This window comes from Diabrotica virgifera, chromosome 6 (genome assembly GCF_917563875.1).
Source record: "Diabrotica virgifera virgifera chromosome 6, PGI_DIABVI_V3a".
Taxonomy (NCBI): domain Eukaryota; kingdom Metazoa; phylum Arthropoda; class Insecta; order Coleoptera; family Chrysomelidae; genus Diabrotica; species Diabrotica virgifera.
Genome location: NC_065448.1, coordinates 124,681,564 through 124,705,390, shown reverse-complemented (window position 1 = coordinate 124,705,390; position 23,827 = coordinate 124,681,564). Strand labels below are relative to the sequence as shown.

The window sequence follows — 23,827 nt, the reverse complement described above, 5'->3', positions numbered from 1 at the left end:
CGATGTGCTGTATTTTCTTTTTCAGGCTATTTATGAACGGCACTGGGTGTAATCTTCTTACGTCCCCGCCAAACCTTATCTTCACGTCATCTGTGCTATGTATAACCATTTCTCTTCTTTCTCCGACATTTTGTTGAGTATTGATTTCCGCAATCTTTCTTTCCACTTCTTCTATGTCTGCTTGAATAGCGTTTTGCAACTTGTTTTCCAAACTTTCCATTTCTTTTTTCTGGCAATTCGTTATCCCCTTTTATTTTATTTTGAATTTTCATTTCTTGTTCTTTCATCTCGTTTTTCATTGTTGTCAAACATCCTTTTACTTCCTTTTCATACTTTCCTATGCGTTCCTCCATTTTCTTGTTGTTCTCTTCTATTGCTTGTTTCATTTTTTGTTGTGTTTCATCCATTTTCGGTTATGTTTCATCCATTTTTTGATCCAATTTTTGTTGTGTTTCATCCATTTTTTGTTGTGTTTCATCCATTTTTTGATCCATTTTTTGTTGTGATTCATCCATTTTTTTTTGTGATTCATCCATTTTCTTTGATGTTTCTTCCTGATTTTTATCCATTGTTCGTTTTGCTTCATCCATTTTTTGTGACTGGAGTTGCATAAGTTGTAATATCTTTTCTAATTCTGACAATTCTTTTTTTCCTGTTTCCATGATTGTTGTGTCTAAAATATCTTCTTGGTCTGAATTTTCCTCTTGATCTGAATGTTCTTTTTGTTTTTTGTTGTCTTTGCTTTGGCTTCTTGTCACAGACATTTGTTTTCAAGAAGTACTATCCCCGCCAAATGTGAAATTTTAATAGTATGTTACCCAAAACGACTTTTTCTCCCCCAAATATTATAAATTGTCAATAAATATATCAAATGTAAATATCGTAAAAGTAAATTATTAAATCAGTTATGTAAAATTTGTACCTAAAGGGATCTAAATTTTTATGTTATCAACTGTAAGTCTCTCACTTTTTACCACAGGCATATAAATTTCCAACTACCGGCTTTTCTCTTTCTATCCTTCAAATTTGCCACTAGAAATACTTTTCAATGCTTTCCACGTTGGACGACATTTGTTGTAATCTTATTTATTTATATGTGATGATATTCTTATATGTAATTTAATTTAATTAATGCATTAATGATAATCTAATTAATCAACCAGATCACATATCAATATGTTTTCAATCTCAGGGCGAATTATAAAATTACTTACTTACTTTCGTGACTTCTAAGTATTTCTCAGTGGTTCCTAATCGGGATAGGAAAAATATAAAATAATACACACATATGGATTACAATCATAAATCAAAATTTTGTTTATTTTATATAAATGGCAATTACTGCTTAATATTTGTTAGATCTTATATTTATTTAATACAAACATTTAAACATGGGAATCTTATTTCCTTTTGGTTTCCAATTTTAAATTTTTATTAATAATGAACTATTAGGATTTATTAGCAACAAATTGATTTAAGTTTGATGAAAATCTTCTGATATTAGCGATTATGTTCTTCAATTTTTAATGTGGTATTTAATACAAAAAAAAACCATACATTCATGTCCTGACAAATGAGACTGAGCTTTATCTGATGAACTGCGAATGTCCTCACACAAAACCCGTTTCCTCCTATCCTTGGTTGCGATAAAAACTCGTCCTGGCCTCCAGTAATGTTCTCCTTTGAAATCTACCTCGTATAGCTCTCGCTCCTGCTTTTCTCGTGATGCTACCTTTGATTCTACCTTTTTCGAACCACTTCCATCAGCTACCGGGACACTCTTTGCTCAAGGAGATTCTTTTCTCTCGACTCGGCCTACCTCTCGTTCCGATGGATACTCCACACTCACGGAACCACACTGGCTTTTTCACTCTTCGTACACCACCGTCTACCACTGGACTTCACCTCTCAACTTCTCAAAACATTCTGATCTCTCATCCTCATTCAATCCCCTACTTTCTCAATATCCCTTCCAGATTCAAAAATCAACAGTCCACCACAAATTTTAATTCGCCGTATTCCTCAATACCAACTTTTAATCTTTCTAAATATGTTTAATGGATTTCAAGAAAAAATAATCATTTCCCAATTTAAACTTACTTTCTACTTTTTACAAAACTTAATGACCTATTATCTATTTCGCTGAGTCTTATTTAGCGTAGGCTAATGATCGAATCTTCCGCGAAACACTATAATGGTCCGCGTCACTCAACTTGTTTATCTTAGGCGCATTGTTACCGAGTTTCGTACACTTCTTCGAATCACTTTCTTAAAAACTAAATATAATAATTTGTTGTATACAGGTTGTTCTAAATTTACATGCCCGTGGCTGAGAAAATTGAAAATCTTTTATATTAATTTGAATTTTGCTTATAATTATAAATTTTAATTCTCCTATCAAATAGGAATATAACAATATATATATATATATATATATATATATATATATATATATATATATATATATATATATATATATATATCCAACATTCTGATTTCGGGTAATTACGATTCGATTTGGTCATTTTATACAAAATATTTGATTACTTTCTTTAGCCATATGCCAGCGAAATATTAGACCCATAAGATGTTTCATATGAAGAACGCGAGAATTGCGTTGCCGGTACATAAACAAAGTTTGTCAAAACGCGAGAGGCGCGTTGCTGGCAGTTAATAGGTTAATGTATTGTTGATAATAATGTTAGATGTAAAAATTTTGTTACAGTTTTTGTATTATTTTATGTATTTTTTACATTTTATTATTATTGTAGCATATAATTCAGTATTTTCTATGGGAAATAAGCCACAATTTTACTAAAAAATGAATTTATTAACGTTTCGAATCCCAAATCGGGTTTCGTTGTCAAAATACAAAATACTATTAAAATAACCAAAAATGTTGTTGCTAAGTAAAAAAATTCTTCTAATAATTTATTTAATCTGACTCATTTATATTGGCAATTCAGACGTATGTTATACATTTTAAAGTAGAAAACTTCAAAATGATATCGCCAATATTTATGAGTTGCGTTCCTGGGACGACTTTACTAAAAGAGAGTTCATTCGATTACATGAAATCAATCCCAACTCAAGAATATCCGTCGCAAAAAAAATCATAGCATGTGATCTGTCTTTAAAAAGACAACCAAATGCAACGATGACAGTAAAATTCTCGCGTAAGAGATTCCATAGTAAATCACGAGGGAAAACCAGGAAAAAACCTTGTGATACTACCCCGACATCGTAAGTATTTGGTCTTACATTTAATTTACCTTCAAAAAACTAATACCAAATTCCGACTTTAATATGTTTAAATTATAAATAATATTAATAATACATAGACTAAGTAATACTAAATATAAAATTTGTACTAACTCGATATGTTATTGACTTACTAATCGTGGTATTTTCTTTCTATTGACTTCCTCTTTCAGTATGGGTAACCACATCCTACTGCATTCTACCGAGGAATTTGCGACACAATTGGTTTCATTTAGCATAATTAGAGCCGCTTCTTTGATTTTTCTCTTTTTACTATCTGATTCTTTCAGGACTATACTTGAATCTCTCCACTGAACTCTATGTTCATTATCCCATGCGTGTTGACATATTTGAGATCTATCAAATTCTCTATTTTTAATATAAGACTGATGTTCACTTATTCTAACGTTTAATGGTCTTGATGTTTCACCTAAATAAAATTGTTCGCATTCACAAGGTATTTTATAAATGCAATTCTTTGTTCTTTCTTGTTCATTGTTAGGTTTAGTTTTAGATAGAATAGATCTCAATGTGTTTGTTGTTTTGAATGTTGTTGAAATGTTGAATTTATTTCCTATTGTTTTAAGTTTCTCGGATAGTCCTTTTATATATGGTATTGTTATTTTCCTCGTATTATTTCTTGTGAATGTTGTAGGATCCCGTTCTAAGTTGTTCTGTTCCATTCGATCCAATCTTGTCAATTCCTTATTTATAAACGATAAAGGATAATCATTTTTTAATAAAACAGATGTTAACAATTGTTTTTCTTCTAAAAATGAATTTTCGTTAGAACAAGTAATTTTGGCTCTATCATATAAGGATTTAATGATTCCCTTTTTAACGTTGATGTTGTGATTTGATTTGTAATTGAGATATCGGTTGGTGTGTGTTGGTTTTCTATACACTTGAGTCTCATATCCAATATCCTTCTTTGAGACTAAAACATCGAGCAAAGGCAAAGTGTTATTGTATTTCTTTTCCATTGTAAATTTTATTGTCTCTTCTTGATCGTTTATAACATTCAGGAATGTATCCAACAATTCTGATCTATGAGGCCATATTGAAAATACATCATCTACATATCTCCACCATACTGTGGGTTTTAAATTTTGTTTAGAAATGATATTAGTTTCGAAATCCTCCATAAATATATGAGCCAATAATGGAGATAAAGGAGAGCCCATTGCTAGACCAAAATTTTGTTTATAGAATTCATTATTTAGTTGAAAATAGGTATTATTAGTACATAATGTCAATAACTCCATTATAGCTGATACATTTAGTTTTGTCCTAGTTGTCAATGTATTATCATTTTCTAACTTCGTTTTAATTATGTTTAAAGTTTTATCTAATGGCACATTTGTAAATAAACTGTTTATGTCAATAAAAGTGATGACTCCATAACAATCCTACCAGCAGATAAAGGAATGCAACTGTAATAATGGATAAAATACAATATGAAGACAAAATTACAGATCTAATTACAAATGGACCTTATACCAAATTAACGAAGGATCCAACGAAGACACTGGAAAACAAAATCTATAGAACTTTATTCAAATTTAAAAATGATCTAACGTACTATCAAAGAAAATTAATGACACCTCATTACAGTAAGACACCACATTTTTACAAATTTTTACAGTAAGACACCACAAATATTATAAAACCATTTGCAAATAATAATGACACATTTTTTAAACAAATTAACAAATATTGAATTTAATCAAATAATATTTTAGTAAGTTTTGACATAAACAGTTTATTTACAAATGTGCCATTAGATAAAACTTTAAACATAATTAAAACGAAGTTAGAAAATGATAATACATTGACAACTAGGACAAAACTAAATGTATCAGCTATAATGAATTTATTGACATTATGTAGTAATAATACCTATTTTCAACTAAATAATGAATTCTATAAACAAAATTTTGGTCTAGCAATGGGCTCTCCTTTATCTCCATTATTGGCTAATATATTTATGGAGGATTTCGAAACTAATATCATTTCTAAACAAAATTTAAAACCCACAGTATGGTGGAGATATGAAGATGATGTGTTTTCAATATGGCCTCATAGATCATAATTGTTGGATACATTCCTGAATATTATAAACGATCAAGAAGAGACAATAAAATTTACAATGGAAAAGGAATACAATAACACTTTGCCTTTCCTCGATGTTTTAGTCTCAAAGAAGGATATTGGATATGAGACTCAAGTGTATAGAAAACCAACACACACCAACCGATATCTCAATTACAAATCAAATCACAACATCAACGTTAAAAAGGGAATCATTAAATCCTTATATGATAGAGCCAAAATTACTTGTTCTAACGAAAATTCATTTTTAGAAGAAAAACAATTGTTAACATCTGTTTTATTAAAAAATGATTATCCTTTATCGTTTATAAATAAGAAATTGACAAGATTGGATCGAATGGAACTGAACAACTTAGAACGGGATCCTACAACATTCACAAGAAATAATACGAGGAAAATAACAATACCATATATAAAAGGACTATCCGAGAAACTTAAAACAATAGGAAATAAATTCAACATTTCAACAACATTCAAAACAACAAACACATTGAGATCTATTCTATCTAAAACTAAACCTAACAATGAACAAGAAAGAACAAAGAATTGCATTTATAAAATACCTTGTGAATGCGAACAATTTTATTTAGGTGAAACATCAAGACCATTAAACGTTAGAATAAGTGAACATCAGTCTTATATTAAAAATAGAGAATTTGATAGATCTCAAATATGTCAACACGCATGGGATAATGAACATAGAGTTCAGTGGAGAGATTCAAGTATAGTCCTGAAAGAATCAGATAGTAAAAAGAGAAAAATCAAAGAAGCGGCTCTAATTATGCTAAATGAAACCAATTGTGTCGCAAATTCCTCGGTAGAATGCAGTAGGATGTGGTTACCCATACTGAAAGAGGAAGTCAATAGAAAGAAAATACCACGATTAGTAAGTCAATAACATATCGAGTTAGTACAAATTTTATATTTAGTATTACTTACTCTATGTATTATTAATATTATTTATAATTTAAACATATTAAAGTCGGAATTTGGTATTAGTTTTTTGAAGGTAAATTAAATGTAAGACCAAATACTTACGATGTCGGGATAGTATCACAAGGTTTTTTCCTGGTTTTCCCTCGTGATTTACTATGGAATCTCTTACGCGAGAATTTTACTGTCATCGTTGCATTTGGTTGTCTTTTTAAAGACAGATCACATGCTATGATTTTTTTTGCGACGGATATTCTTGAGTTGGGATTGATTTCATGTAATCGAATGAACTATCTTTTAGTAAAGTCGTCCCAGGAACGCAACTCATAAATATTGGCGATATCATTTTGAAGTTTTCTACTTTAAAATGTATAACATACGTCTGAATTGCCAATATAAATGAGTCAGATTAAATAAATTATTAGAAGAATTTTTTTACTTAGCAACAACATTTTTGGTTATTTTAATAGTATTTTGTATTTTGACAACGAAACCCGATTTGGGATTCGAAACGTTAATAAATTCATTTTTTAGTAAAATTGTGGCTTATTTCCCATAGAAAATACTTAATTATAAAAATGCCACAAGGAAATAGCTTCAGAACAACATTGTAGCATATATTTTGCTTTTAGTAAAAAACAAATTCTTATAATTTGATTTCTATTATAGGTGCCCCACCTGATATTACAATGGAACTCACAAATAACAAACCATTCAATTCTACCAAAGGACATTTGAAAACATATACTGGTGAAAGACCATATGAATGTAAAATTTGTAATAAGCTGTTTACTACAAAAGGTAATTTAAAGATTCATATGAAAATTCACACTGGTGAAAAACTTTATAAATGTGAAATTTGTAGTAAGCAGTTTGCTCAACTAAGTAGTTTAAAGGATCATATGAGAGTTCACACTGGTGAAAAACCTTATAAATGTGAAATTTATAGTAAGTTGTTTACTGCAAAATGTACTTTAAACAATCATATGAGAATTCACACTGGTGAAAAACCTTATAACTGTGAAATTTGTAGTAAGCAGTTTACTGCAAAATGTAGTTTAAATACTCATATGAGAATTCACACTGGTGAAAAAACTTATAACTGTGAAATTTGTGATAAGTCGTTTGTCCAAACAAGTAATTTAAATACTCATATGAGAATTCACACTGGTAAAAAACTTTATAAATGTGAAATTTGTAGAAAGCACTTTACTGCAAAAAGTAGTTTAAATTATCATATTAGAATTCATACCAGTGAAAAACCTTATAACTGTGAAATTTGTAGTAAGCAGTTTACTGGAAAATGTACTTTAAATAATCATATGAGAATTCACACTGGTGAAAAACCTTATAACTGTGAAATTTGTGATAAATCGTTTGTCCAAACAAGTCATTTAAATACTCATATGAGAATTCACACTGGTGAAAAACCTTATAACTGTGAAATTTGTAGTAAGCACTTTACTACAAAAAGTAGTTTAAATTATCATATAAGAATTCATACCAGTGAAAAACCTTATAACTGTGAAATTTGTAGTAAGCACTTTACTACAAAAAGTAGTTTAAATTATCATATTAAAATTCATACCAGTGAAAAACCTTATAACTGTGAAATTTGTGATAAGTCGTTTGTCCAAACAAGTCATTTAAATGCTCATATGAGAATTCACACTGGTGAAAAACCTTATAACTGTGAAATTTGTAGTAAGCACTTTACTACAAAAAGTAGTTTAAATTATCATATTAGAATTCATACCAGTGAAAAACCTTATAACTGTGAAATTTGTAGTAAGCAGTTTACTGCAAAATGTACTTTAAATAATCATATGAGAATTCACACTGGTGAAAAACTTTATAACTGCGAACTTTGTAGTAAGCTGTTTACTCTAAAAGGTGATTTAAAGCGGCATATGAGAATCCACACTGGTAAAACACCTTAGAAATGTAAAAGGACCCCGCAACAAGTCGTTTGTCCAAACAAGTCATTTAAATACTCATGAGAATTCACACTGGTGAAACACCTTATAAATGTGAATTTTGTAGTAAGCAGTTTGTTCAACTAGTTAATTTCGTCTAGTCCGAATTGCGTTCCGTTTCTTGGGTCTTGTCGAATTGCGCCCAAATATTTTGCTTACCTGGCCACCGATAACGTCTAGTCCGAATTGCGTTTCATTTCTTAATTAGCCAACCCAATTGCGGTCAGAGGATAGCTTAATAAATATTAGGTAAGCAGGGAAATATAATAAACGTAATATCAACTAACAGTTTATTTTTATCTAATATATTATATTAAAAAGCACCGAATTTATAACTAACACATTTAACGAAAGTGTATCTTGAAATTTCACCCCTGTTATACTGGTTAATTTTCTGTTCGAGAAAAATATATTTGCTGGAGGTAGCTTTATCTACATTTCTAGAAATATTTTGTTTAACAGAATTTATTTTTATATAAGAATCGGTTTGAATGCGCTTTAATGTTTCAACAAACAAAAAAATATTAGGATGTGGAGACAAACAATAATTTTTAAATTTTGAATGAAATCCCTCACAAGAAATAGTTGTTCTATATATAGATGCGCTATTCTTCGCCCGAATTTGTGGAGGAAATCCTCTTCGATATACGTTAAAACTAGATAGTTTGCAAATGCGTCAACTCAATGATCATCTGGTTTTTCAGGCATAAAATCTTCCACAAAACCATCTCCAACTTGGCTCGGAGGAAGATACATTAGGCCAAAAATATGCTTCAGCCATTTACCTATTTCTGAGTTCCCGTTCTTATACTCAGAACTCAACCCCACATTTTGTACTTTACGCCACCTGTAACAAGATTATAGAATAATTTCTTTATTTCAGAAAGTACTTGCATTCAAGAAAAAGTTTGAAACAGGTCAAATTTTATAAAAAAATACATCTTTAAAAAATAATGAGAATATTTTTAGGAGCCAATTTTTTGACAGAGGTTATGACGACATCTTTTTTTTATGTCAAAAAATAAATTTTTTTGAAGATATTTTACCTACAATTATTGTTTTAACTTATATCAAATGCTGTTTTTTGTAAAAAAAAATTAAAAAATAAATATTTGAAAAAGAAATTACAGTGAAATAAACATATTGAAATGTTTAGTTTTACAGCAAAAAAATATGATGACGTCATAACTAAAGTTTTTCTTAACAATCTACTATTTGCCAGTTACATTGCTATACGAATACGTATTACTTACCAAGCTTGAGCAAGATGAAATCGACAACCAACCACATTTGCTTCCGGAAAAACTTCTCTCAAGCTGGAGTGGATACCTAATTCGTAATCAATCACTATTTTCATTGGATTTAAATTGCATCCCAAATCTTGACATTTTTTCTTTAATAATTCGAATAATGATTTGTAAGTGAATTTTTGCTTATTAGGTAACAAACAAAATGCAACCGGAACATAAGTGTCATTAATCAACGTATGTAATGTAAACATTTGAAAAAAAAATTGGTGCAATAATCGAATGTTCCATCCATAAATAAAGTGGAATTGTTACACATAAATGAAAGATTAGACAGACATGAAAAAACAACAATATTAAACTGTTCATCATTAATCAACAAAACTGTTCATTTTTGATAGTAAATATTTCAATTTGTTTCAAAAATTCTTGAACATCCTTGGCTGATTTTGGCAATTTTGGAACCGTTTTCAATCGCGTGCGATTAATGTTCTTTTTTATGTATTGGACATCTTTTGTTGGCAGAGAGGTAAGTACTTCGCTTTGCTTTTCGATTTCCTTGTGTAATATCTTCGCAGGTCGTTCCGCAATATCTTCTGTTGCTTTTCTTTTAAGAGAATTGTTAACTTTCTGGCGAATTAATACTTCTTCAGCAAGCTCATGATTGTGTTCACCACTAACTTTTGAAAACACATTATTTAATGTATATAGTTTTGCTTTACACTTTTTATTTGTACAATACCACACAGCTTCACCAAACTTTTTTAATTCACGAAACTTTCTAAATTTGAATTTTTGGAAAACTGTAAGTGTTTTTCCCCGTTCACTTAACATCATTTCAAAATCCATTGCGCGGTGCGATTGTCTAAGTTCACTCTTTACGTTTTGGAAATAAACTGCAATTTAAAAAATTCCACCCTATCAAGTTAACCTCCACTTTCTCTTATTTTTACTAAGAAACTAATTAGGTAAACCCTGTAAACCCAGGTAATACTGTGTAGGATTAAATTTTATTGTTAGAAACGGAACGCAATTGACCATACAAAACACATTAGCGATATTACCTGAAAATCCCTCAAAATTTTGGACGCAATTCGGATACCTCCGTTAATTTACATTGTCATATGAGAGTTCAGACTGGTGAAAAACCGTATGAATGTGAAATTTGTAGTAGGATGTTCACTCTAAAAAGTCATTTAACACTTCATATGAGAATTCACACTGGTGAAAGACCTTATTAATATGAAATTTGTAATAAGTTGTTTAATATGAAAGGTAATTTAAAGATGCATATGAGAATTCACACTGGTGAAACACCTTATAAATGTGAAATTTGTAGTAAGCTGTCTACTACAAAAGTTAATTTAAAGATGCATATGAGAATTCACAGTGGCGAAAAACCTTATAAATGTGAAATTTGTATTAAGCTGTTTACTCTAAAAGGTGATTTAAAGCGGCATATGAGAATCCACACTGGTAAAACACCTTAGAAATGTAAAAGGACCCCGCAACACGCCTTATGGAAAAGTGGTCCCGGTCAAATTTAACAACGAAACTTATGTCAATGATAGTCCTCAGTAAGTAGATTAAAAGAGTCCATATCACCTAGGTCTGAAAAACTATTATTCTCGAGGTACAGCCTTCTGAAGTTCTTATTCAGGTAATCGGTCGGTTTACGTTAAATGCACTAATTCACGGTCAAGTGAATTAAAATATCTATTATTGAAAGAAAAGAGACTCATTTTCTTTATGCATATTTGACAGAAATTTTGGAGGGGGGGTCATGGATCTTGTAGGTGATTACTTTTCTCTGATTCAAGGTCGCTTTTAAGGGAAACGTCCACAGTCCGCATCGGAGGCATCGGATTAATTTTTCATACTGCGTCCACTGTATCGGTAGCGATCGGATTACCGATACCACTACCTGCTAGGGTAGAAAAATTACTAAAGTAGACTTTAAAATTGGTCGTTTATTTAATTTAATAATTAATTTATGCATATTAACTATATTTATTAGTATGGTAAAATATGATATTTTAATGATCTATTTAGTAATAAGAAATCCGCAAAAACGTAAAATATATAGATCTTTTTTAAATATCTACAAAACGAAACATACTAGGTACATACATACAACCTGATATCAAAAGAAAGCCTGTAATATTTAATACAAAATGCAATACTAATATACAGGATGTCCATTTAAAAAAATGAAAAAAAAGTTGTAATAATTTTCAAATAGTGATCACATATATTGATATACCTGTGTCAAAGATATTAAATTATTTAAAAATGACACTATACTGGTAAAATACTCATATGTCATTTTAAATATTTCGAAAATTATTAACTTTAGACCTTTAAAACCTTACACAAACTCTACATGTTTTTAAAAAATACATTCAAAAATGATCTGTAAACATTCTTTATCGGCATAGTAATATTACAGCTTATACACCTCTCGGTAGACCGCAAGCTATAGCAGAAACACGACGGTAGACCGCATAGCAGCACCCATTTTCTTACTAATTAAACATTTGGATATAAAGGAATACACAACGCTGTTAAAATTTGATTTAAATGGAAAATAGTAACTACATCAGTAAAAGTTTCTTTAAAGATTAATTGAAGTTGCCTTTCTGAAATCGGTAAAATACTTTCTGTTTTTAAACTATGTACTTGTAACACACTTTGATAGTCCGTTCTTTAACGGTAAAATATTTCAAAACCTCTAAATTTTAAATAACCGCTTGGATTGACATGAAATTTGGCATACACATAGCTAACAAGTCAAAGAAAAAAAGTGATATTGTGCCGATATGTGCTTTTGCCCTGGGGGAGGTAAAATATTCGTCCAAAGAAAGTCAGGAAATGGATAAACTGGCTAATTTTAAGTAACTTTTGTTCTATAGAGGTTTTTCACTAAGTCAATACTTTTCGAGTTATTTGGCAGTGAATATGTTCATTTTTTCAACAAAATAACCACACCTTTAGACGGTTTTTCGCAAATAACTGAAATAGTAAGAATTTAGTCGAAAAAACATTCTTAACAAAAATATAGCCTGTAAAAAAATTAAAAAAATGGTGTATATATCACGTCTCTACACCTAGTAGAAGCAGAGTTATAGTAATGAAAAATAGGCTCATATTCGTCAAATTCCAAATGGAATACTTTAACGTGAAATAACCAAAAATTAAGCACATTTCGGGGAAAACTCATTACAACTTAAGTGTTTAAAAAAAGTTTCATTTTTGTTTTATAAAAAAAATTTCTAACATCAAAATTAAACAAGTCACGCTCAAAATAAAGTTAGTCCCTTTTGGTTTTGGTAAAAAAATCGAGAAAATCACCCCTTAATTAGTATCTTAAATGAACTTAATCGTTACGACTTCACAAGTTTCTTGACTCGTGTATATATTGTTTATATGATCTGTCAGTTTCATCGGTTCAAAGTCCTTATTATTGAAAGGGCTGTAGTTAAAAGGGATTGAATGAGTAACTGATCACGAATGTATGCAAATTTAGAAACACCAAATCTTAATCAATTTTTGTCTAACAGAAAAACAAAAAATACGTGATATTCAGAAAAGCCAATCTGACTTTTTTGTTTTTCGAGATTTTTGGTATCTCTAACAATTTTTAAGTTATTTTGAAAAAAAACATATTTTTCAAAATTTACATTTTTAAAAATTTTACTTTGAAACCAAATTTTTTCAAAAATAAGCACTTTGAATCGATGAAACTTACAGATCATATAAACGCAACATAAGTAAAATAATTTGTGGAGCGGTAACGATTAATTTCATTTAAGTTGCTAATTAGGGGGGGGGGTCTTCCCGATTTTTTTTGCAAAAACAAAAGGGACCTACTTTATTTTGAGCTTAACTTGCTTAAATTTAATGCTAGAAACTTTTTGTAAAAACAGAAATAAAGCTTTTTTCAAACACTTTAAAAAAGTTATAATGGGTTTTCCCCAAAAAGTGCTTAATTTGTTGGATATTTCACGTTGAAATATTCTATTTGAAATTTAATGAATATGAATCTATTTTTCATTGGCTATAACTCTGGTTCTACGATCCAGAGACCTAACGCGTACATAATTTTTTTTACTTTTTTATAGGCTATATTTTTGCTAAGAACGTTTTTTCGACAAAATACTTACTTTTTTGAGTTATTTGCAAAAAACCGTCCAAAGATGTGGTTATTTTGTTGAAAAATGAACATATTCACTTGCAAATAACTCGAAAAGTGTTGATTTGGCGAAAAAGCTCTATAGAACAAAAGTTACTTAAAATTAGTCAGTTTACCCATTTTCGGACTTATTTTGGACATATATTTTTTCACCCCCAAGAGGGGGTGAAAGTCACCCCCAGGGCAAAAGCACACATCGGCACAATATCACTTTTTTTCTTTGACATGTAAGCTATACGTATGCCAAATTTCATGTCAATCCAAGCGGTTCTTTAAAATTTAGAGCAAAAACCGTGAAAGAATGGACTATTGATTGCTTTTTCATCTTTTGTGGAGACAATGAAATGTCTTGCATCAATTTTACACTTCTCTCAGGAACATCATTAACAAGTCTAATATTTTTTAAAAAGTTCATTGCATTTAAGATAGAAAAATGTGTTGTTTTTTTTAACGAGAATAATTTTCATAGTTGGATACTCAAGATATCTTAAAAAGACCAATAAACATGAAAATGAGTAATATTTATGATATTTCAATCCCCATAATCAACTTATCATGGACTATAATATTTTTACCTGACTATACATATACAGGGTGTCCAGAAACTCTACCGACAAACGAAGACAGGAGATTCCTCAGATAATTTTAAGACAATTTAACCCAATTCATCTAGTCCAAAAATGCTTCCTAAAGGAGCTAGAGCTATTTGAAGATGGCGTCTGATAATTAGTTTTTCTTAAATATCTCCAGAACGCTTCTGTTTAGAAAAACGAAACTTGGTACTCATAATTATCTGCTAGAGTTAAATCGATTTCATCCATTGCAAATTTCTAGTACCGGTCATAGGCGTCCGTTTTGGGTAGGGCTACAGTTATATTATCGCATAACTTTTTTGATTTTAATTTCTAAACATTTTTGAGTCTGGATTATTAAAATGTAAGGTATTATAGTACCAAAAGGTCCTCTTACTTTAAGTCGATAGGATACACCGTTTTCTAGAAAAATGAAATTGAACATTTTTTGTTTTTTGAATATCAAAAACAATTTTCAAAAAAAAAATATTTAGAAAAACGAAAACTGGTACGTTTATTTATATTCCAGAGATGAATCGATTTCATTAATGGCGAATTTCTAGTACCGGTCATATGCGTCCGTTTTGGGTAGGTGGTTATTTTATCGCATAACATTTTTGTCTTTAATTTTTAAGATTTTTTGACACTAGATTATTAAATTATGAGGTATTCTAGTACTAAAAGGTACTCTTGCTTTAAGTTGGTAAAATACACCGTTTTTTTTAATTTTCAATTTTTTTTCAAATTCAGGAAACGAAAAATTTTCAAATCGATTTTTCTAGAAAACGGTTTGTCCTACCGCCTTAAAACAAGAGTACATTTTAGTACTAGAATACATCACAATTTAATAATCCAGTATCAAAAATGCTTAAAACTGAAAGACAAAAAAGTTATGCGATAAAATAACCGTTGCCCCACCCAAAAAGGACGCCTATGACTGGTACTAGAAATTCACAATGGATGAGATCGATTTATCTCTAGAAGATAAACATGTGTACCAATTTTCATTTTTCTAAATAAAAGCGTGCTGGAGTTATTTTAGAAAAACCAATTACAAGACACCATCTTCAAAGAGCTCTAGCTCCCTTAGGAAACATTTTCGGACTTGATGAATTTGGTTAAATTGTCTTAAAATTATCTGAGGAATCTCTTGTCTTCGTTTGTCGGTAGAGTTTCTGGACACCCTGTATATAAAATAAAAGTTAAAACTGAGTTGTGACTGAATTTACTTGTTTCATTACCAAGAAGACGATCGTCAAATGCAAATAACCGTAGATTAGCTCCCACTGGGCCAAGCAAAATTCCCCACTGATTGGCATTCCCGGCACGCATCGCAAAAGTTGCCTCTCGAAGCAACCCTTCGGCATTCTCGATGATGCGATCCGTACGATGCGGGTCAGTGGACGCAGGTACATAAGTTTTTGTACAAGGCAAACTAAAATCCGTTGCGTACGATGCGGGTCTGTGGACGCTTGCCTTTAGTCTTACCACTAATAGGATAAGTGGATCTTCTACTATTTGGGGGGGGTCATGACCTTGTGACCCCCCTCTGGATCCGCCACTGCATCGTATTTTGGTCTTCAGAAATCCTCCGAAAAGTACTCAGAAAACTGAAGAAATGCGATAGAAAATGTGTTGCTACGGCGACTTAAGAATTCTCGTGTATTCATGAATGCTTCAGACTTATCAAATACCCGCCTAGCTGCAGTTCCGCCTTATCTTTAGAAAAATACTGAACAGCGGCAGATCTAGGGGGGAATATGGTAATGCCCCCCGTAACGCGGTCCAGAATTAAAGAAAAAATTGTTGAAACTATATATTAGCTGACATGAAACTTACTAGAGACAAGACAAATTCAAACCAATTAACTCGACAGTTAGGAAAATTAAGGGAACTATTGCACATGTTATTATCTATGTCTTGTAGTTTGGGTTTATCTGTTTTATGTATTTCGGGGTTGGTGTTTTATTGTAAGTCGCCCCCTCTCCTAAGGTAAATGATCCGCCACTGCTATTTAAGCGTCTTCAGAAAATTAAGGAATAACCACAATAAGTGCTGCTAGAGCAGAACAAGAGATCTCACGTTTTTACGCATGCAGAATAGAGTGCCTCTAAAAATCATTAGATATGCCGTCGAAGCCGTAGATAGTTTTCGCAAATAGCTTAGATGATATGCAAAGAATAATCTCCAGCATATCAGATATGAGTAGCGAAAATGAACTTGATATTGATACAAAAAGAAAAAACAAAGTACATACATGGTAGTAGGTAAACGCGAAATATTAGGTTCTAGCATACAAACTAGTCAAAAACCGTCAGCAAACAGTTGGTCAGTGAGAAAACATAATACAGTCACCAGTGCTATCCCCTCTACTCGCGCTGGTCCACTATTCGCTGATGGTTTCAAACCGTTTGAAATTGATGCTAGAACAAATCTAATAATTACAATCTTCTATAGAAAAATCTGGTTTATGTCATCTTCGAGTATCTGTACGTTAAGATTTTGCTGATTTCGGTTAGATGCATCATAATATGATGCATCTATAACATATTATGTTATGTTAACTAACGACCTATATTTCAGTAGCAATGGCGGAACATTTGCCTTGGGGGGGGGGGGCCGACTTCCAATAAAAATCAACCACAAAATATATAAACCCATATTACATAAAAGACATACAGTCCCTGGCCATATTATTATGACCACCTATGAATTTTAAAAAAATCAACTATTTCACTAGGTACGCTTTGTTTAAAATATGATTTTTAAATTTAATTTTGATATTGTAATGTTAATGTTATACATTAACTATATTATATTTAATAATAAACACCAATAAAACATTTGAAAATATTACATGTTTATATACTTTTTAATAATTTGTTGAACTTCTGGACTAACTTCTTTTAATTAAAGGACTAACATATCATTGAAACCACAATGACAAATTGAAGCCAAGAAAATTTAACTGTATTCCAAGTATGCCAATACGGATACAAGCGGTAATCAAAGTTAAAGGTGGCTCAACAAAATATTGAAAAAATAAAAGTACAGTAGAGCGTCGATTATCCGAACGTCGATCAACCGAACGACCGCTTATTCGAACTATCGACTCCCGCGTCCCGCACTTGAATACCGAGCAAGCGTTAGTAATTGACGCTTAAAATATCTTCAATTTTCTTCAATATTGTATCCAAAAATAATTATGTTGTTGCAAAGACTGCACTTTTTTGTTTAGTTGCCAGTTGTCATTATCAAGATATAAATAAATATGTAGGTATATAAATATGGCTTTTATTCACTTGTGGATAAATATGTATGACTATAAATATGTATCAAAATATTGTAGTTCGATTATCCGAACAAATCGGTTTTCCGAGCACCTATGTCCCCCAATTAGTTCGAATAATCGACGCTCTACTGTATGTGATATTTTTAAATGTATTATTGGTGTTTATTATTAAATATAATACATTTAATAATAAACAGCAATAAACCATTTGAAAATATCATATATTTGTATTTTTTTAATATTTTGCTGAGCCCCCTCTATATTTGATTACCGCTAGTACCCGTCTTGGCATACTTTGAATTCAGTTAATTTTTTTTTTACTTAAATTTGTCATTGTGGTTTCAACGATATATTAGTTCTTTAATCAAAACAATTTCGTTAGTGACCTTTGCATCGAAAATATCTCGTTTTAAAAGCTCCCAAATATTTTCCATCTGATTAAGGTCAGAAGTTCAACAGAATATTAAAAAAATATAAATATGTAATATTTTCAAATATTTTATTGCTGTTTATTATTAAATATATTTTAGTTAATGTATAAAATTAACGTTGCATAACAAAATTAAATTTAAAAATCATATTTTAAACAACACGTACCTAATAGAATAGTTGATTTTTGTAAAAATTCATAGGTGGTCATAATAATAAATATGGCCAGGGACTGTAGGTAATAAGATGTGCAATAAGTTCGCCGTATTTTCCTAACTGTCTAGTTAATTGGGTTGAATTTGTCTGTCTGTAGTAAGTTGCATGTAAGCTAACATATTTCAACGTGTAGGTAATAATCATGTTTCAACAATTTTTTCTTTAATTCTGGACCGTGTTACGGGAGAGTTCCCCTATTACCCCCTAAATCCGCCACTGTTCAGTAGTTTTCTAAAGATACGGTCGAACTGCGGTTATGCTGGTATTAAATAAGTGTGAAGCATTAATAAAAACATGATAATTGTTATGACACTCTAGCAGCACATTTTTTATCGCACTTCTTCAATTTTCTGAGGACTTTTCGGAGGTTTTCTAAGACTAAAATACGATGCATCTATTTTTGACTACGAAGAAAATGAGTCTGTCTTCTTTCAGTAGTAGATATTTTCATTCAATTGACCGTGAATTAGTGCACTTAACGTAAACCGAGTACCTAAATTTAAGAACTTCAGAAGGCTGTAGTTCGAGAATAATAGTTTTTCAGACATATGTGCCATGGACTTTTTTAATCTATTCATTAAGAACTATCATTGACCAAAGTTTCGTTAAATTTTTCCATAAGGAGTGTTGCAGGGTCCTTTGTAGTAAGCGGATTGGTCATCTAAGCGGTTTCAACTATCATATGAAACTGCACAATGGTGAAAAACCGTATGAATGTGAAATTTGTAGTAAGCTGTTTACTCTAAAAAAAAAGGCTACCAAAAAAAAGCACTGACTGCTAGAATGCAGGGAAAGAGACTGGTTGGAAAGCCAAGAAAGCGCTGGGAAGACACAGTAAACAGCGACGCACAAGCCCTTTTAGGAGTCCGTGTATGGAGAAGAGCAGCCACAGACAAGCAAGGGTGGAGGCAAAAAATAAATGAGGCCAAGGCTCAATTTGGACTGTAGTGCCGTAGAAGAAGAAGAAGAAGTTTACTCTAAAAAGTCATTTAACACTTCATATGAGAATTCGTACTGGTGAAAGACCTCATGAATGTGAAATTTGTAGTAAGTAGTTTACTCTACAAAGTGATTTAATGCGGCATATGAGAATCTACACTGGTAAAACACCTTAGAAAAGTGAAATTTGCAGTAAGCAGTTTATTACAAGAATTAAATTAAAATAGTGATATGGCAATTCACACTGCTGAAAGACCTTCTTCTTAGCCTTCTATCGTCCATTTATGGACATAAGCCTCTCCCAACTCCTTCCATCGATTTCTATCCTGAGCAACATACTTTCAATATGTTCCTGCTATTGTTTTTATGTCATCTACCCATCTCATCTGTGATCTTCCTCTTGGGTCGTCTACCTTCGTAAGGTCTCCAATACAGCATTGTGGCATTCCAACATTGGTCTTTTTGTCTAGCGGTGTGGCCTGCGAAGCTCTATTTGAGTTTCGCAATTTTTGTTGTGATATCATCGACTTTTGTTTTTGATCTTACCCAGTCGTTCTTCTTTTTATCTGATAGTCTTATACCTAGCATTGCTCTTTCCATTGCGCTTTCTGTTGTGGCTAGTTTATTCATATTTGCCTTGGTTCGGGCCATGTTTGACATCCATATATCATGATGGGAAGGATGCACTGAACACTCTGCTCCTCAAGTATTGAAGAATTTGCAGTTCTTAAGTAGCCAACTAAGTTTACCAAATTCTGCCCATGCCAGTCTTGCTTTTCTAGTGATTTCCACACTTTGGTTTTTTTTTTGTCAAGTTTCAGAATTTGGCCTGGGTAGATGTACACAACCAAATTTATATGGAATCATCCGATATTTCTTATTATTTCGTGCGAATTTAAAAAAACAAACATACGAAGTCAACCAATATTTATTTCAAAGCAATTTAATAACAAATACATAACAATTAAATAAAACCATAAAGTATTTAACAAATTGTTTTTCCTGTTACCTAGCATATGTTTTGGACAGAACGCCCTGTGTTACGCCTAGCTCCACAGCTATGTCCCTCTGAGAACATTACTTGCTCCACGCACAAGACCAATAATAATCTTTCCCCGTTGTAAGTTCTATAACAACACATGAGGCATATTTTGGTTTTCTGACGCAAAAGTTAGTTTATTTATTTTCGTTCAATTTGCAACTCAAGCAAATAACCTATACCGTACCGAGCTGTACTAATATCTGATTGTCTTACAATAATAATATGTAAGCACTACGAGCCTAGTAGGCCCATGGCTTGATGTACTATTCTTTTCCACTCCCTTTTGTCAGTCGCTTTTCTTTCCCAGTTCCTTATGTTAATTCTTCTCATATCTTCTCTAACTCCATTACTCCATCGTGACCTCGGTCTTCCTCTTCGTCTTTTCCCTGCCAATGCACTAGATAGTACTATTCTGGGAATTCTAGATGGAATCATCCTCTGCACATGGCCCAACCATCTAAGTCTTTGCGCCTTAATTACTGCTAGTATGTTAGGATCTTGATAGAGCTCAGTTAGTTCCTTATTTGTTCTTCTTACCCATTGTCCATTTAAGTTTTTCCCACCGAAGATTTTGCACAGTATTTTCCTCTTCCAAACCAATAACAACTCTTGATGTTTTTTTGTTGTGACCCATGTTTCAGAAGCATACGTTACTATCGGCCTTATTACGGTCTTGTAAGTTCTTAGTTTTGCTCTTCGTGATATATTTTTACTTCTTAACAACACATTAAGAGCAAATATAGCGCGGTTGCCCGACATAATTCTCTTTTGTATTTCTTCTTCACAGTTAGGATCTCTTGTGAAGGCAGTTCCTAAGTACTCTAATCTCTCAACTTCTTCGAACTTATACTGTGTTCCCTTCGCTGTTGTCATTGTTATGTATTGCCCCCGAACGAATTGCTTATTTGTCCATTCCATATACTTTGTTTTTGCTTCACTTATATACAGTCCTTTGGTTGCTGCCCTCTCCTCGAGTTTCATGACTGTTTCTATAAGTTTTTTTTGCTCCTAGCCAAGATTACCAAATCGTCTGCGAATGCCAAGCACTGATGTTTTTTGTGGTAGATCAGACCTGTTCTATTAATGTTTGCTTCCTGTATAACTTTTTCTAGTAATGTGCTAAACATTATAGACGATAATGGATCACCCTGCCGCACTCCTTGTTTGACCTCAAAGCTTTCTGTTATAGTATTGTTTATCTTGACTTTATTCATTGTTCTTTGGAGAGTTACTTTTATAATTCTAATAAGCTTTGGAGAAACGTCCATGTCTTGCAATGCTATGAATAACTCGCTTCTTTTCACTCGATCGAAAGCCTGTTTAAAGTCAATGAAAAGAACCATGGTGTCTTTATTATATTCGTAACTTTCAGCCTGTATTTCTCGTAGTGTGAAGACCTGATCCACAGTACTTCTGCCTTTTCTGAACCCACTTTGATATTCTCCTATGCTTTTATCAACCTTCGTTGTTAATCGGTTTTTAATATGCATAGCCAATATTTTATACGTTATGTTTAGCAGCGCTATGTCTCGATAATTCTGACAATCAGCCATATTTCCTTTTTTGTGAATAGGACACAGTATTGCTTCTATCCATTCCTCAGGTAGTATTTCTTGTTCCCATATATTATTAATTAGTTTATGGATTTTCTCTACTAACTGATTTCGTCCAAATTTAATCATTTCAGCCGTTATGCCGTCGCTTCCTGGGCTTTTGTTCATTTTTAATTTATCGATGATATTTTGAATTTCGCTTATAGTCGGAGCCTGCTCTTCACCCTGTTGATTTTGTATTTCATTTACTAGATCCTCTGTTTCCTCGTTATTATCGTCTGTCTTTTCAGGTCCATTTAGAAGCTCATCAAAGTACTGCTTCCAGCGTTCTAATATCTCTGGTTCACCCTGGTTTTCTGACGCAAAAGTTAGTTTATTTATTTTCGTTCAATTTGCAACTCAAGCAAATAACCTATACCGTACCGAGCTGTACTAATATCTGATTGTCTTATAGATTTGTTTATTTTCAATAAAAACCTTTATTATTCGCAACAATAACAAGTTTTTTCAAAAGAAATAAATATAAATTTGAAATACATGGTGATTTCATATAAGTTTGGTTGTGTGTATTCATGAATTTGCTCTATCTCGCTGCCATTTATACTTATACGACTGAGGTCATCTGTGTTTGTCATTGTTTTTGTTTTTTTCATATTCATTTTTAAGCCGACGTATTATGGGAGCTGTCTGCGAGTTCCTTCATCATAGTTTTGTAGTTCCTCGAATGTGCTCGCTATAATCACGATGTCGTCGGAGAATCTGAGGTGGTTTAACTTGTTGCCGTTAACGTTAATACCATAGGTTGACAAATTTGTAGTTTTGAAGACGTCGTCCAGGGCTAGATTAAAAAGTTTTGGTGATATTACGTCTCCCGTCTCCTTATCTAACGCCTCTGTTAATGGGGATGGGATTTGTATTAGCCATTAGCTTTGATCGCGCTGGACAACCCGTGGGTACCCAGAGGGAGAACGCCTGCGCATTACAAAATCGAGCGTTCGCGGAGGTCGAATCTTTCCCTCTGAACACCCTCTGGATTTTTAATTCGGTGTTCGCGCAGTACAGAAAAAGATCCTGAACGTGTCCGGAATACCCTCTCGACGTTCGAGGATTTTGTTTCGGATTTTAAGTTCGCACAGGCGCACAAAATATTTGGGAAGAATTTCTTGACATTTCTGTTCTTACTCCTTCCAATTATTAACCTAAAATATTGTTTTGTTAAACAACTTCTAGATGTAGATTCTGGTTTTTAAAGTTTTGAAATTATGTAAAGTTATCATTTAAATATTCTTCAAACAAATTTTAATATTTTTTATATTAAAGCTTTTTTAGTTGTTTTTGTCAATGTTTTCCGAATTCGTATGTTTATAAATAAGTAGGTACCTTTTCTAGTATTATTTTCATTCGATATTCGATAATTATCTATTACGGTAGCATTGATTATAAATATTCCTGTAGTTATTAATCAATGACGGTAGTATGTATTACCACCGAACAAGTATTACAATAAATTGTACTCTGTTTTTACTTAATTTCTTCTATCTAGATAAGCTTATAAGTACCTAAGTACATATTCCTGTGGTTTATTTTTCAGTTTAATTTATGAGTTAAATTAGTCTCTTATTGAATATAATGAAACATAAACAACACATCAAACTTATTCTGAAACTATTTCTTATGTCTTGTTATATTTCATTATTTTTGTGGTGTAATAAACCACAACACAATGCCACAACCACAACCTATCAAATTCAATACATACAGTTGAGTCCGCGAGTCTTTACCCGTGCGTCATTAATACCTCCCACATAACAATTTCATGTTCTTAGTAGATTCATAGAACATACTTTTCAGAAAAAGTATATACTGAGAATGTGCGTAATTACCATTGCGAATGTGTAGAGCAGATACTGAGTATATACTACATTACAGTACTTAAACGTTCTATGTATATACTTAGAATGTACTACCGCACTTCTTTTCAGTATATACCAAGAATGTTCTTTTTAGAACATTCCAAGGACATGCTATAAACCTTCTATGTGTATACTTAGAACATACTACCG

General features: G+C 31.9%; 2 protein-coding genes across 2 annotated transcripts in view; one reads left to right on the top strand and one right to left on the bottom strand.

Annotated features, from left to right (window-relative positions):
* The window catches only part of LOC114332339 (zinc finger protein OZF-like), a 34,095-nt gene extending 24,854 nt beyond the window's left edge, over positions 1-9,241 (top strand). The window contains exon 2 of the mRNA XM_028282125.2: positions 6,976-9,241. Coding sequence (XP_028137926.2) covers positions 6,976-8,246 — 1,271 coding nt within the window. The 3' untranslated portion in view covers positions 8,247-9,241. The remainder of the gene's footprint in view (positions 1-6,975) is intronic.
* The window catches only part of LOC126886185 (uncharacterized), a 44,823-nt gene continuing 29,959 nt past the window's right edge, over positions 8,964-23,827 (bottom strand). Inside the window, exon 3 of the mRNA XM_050653039.1 lies at positions 8,964-9,129. Within this exon, the coding sequence (XP_050508996.1) occupies positions 8,964-9,129 (166 nt within the window). The remainder of the gene's footprint in view (positions 9,130-23,827) is intronic.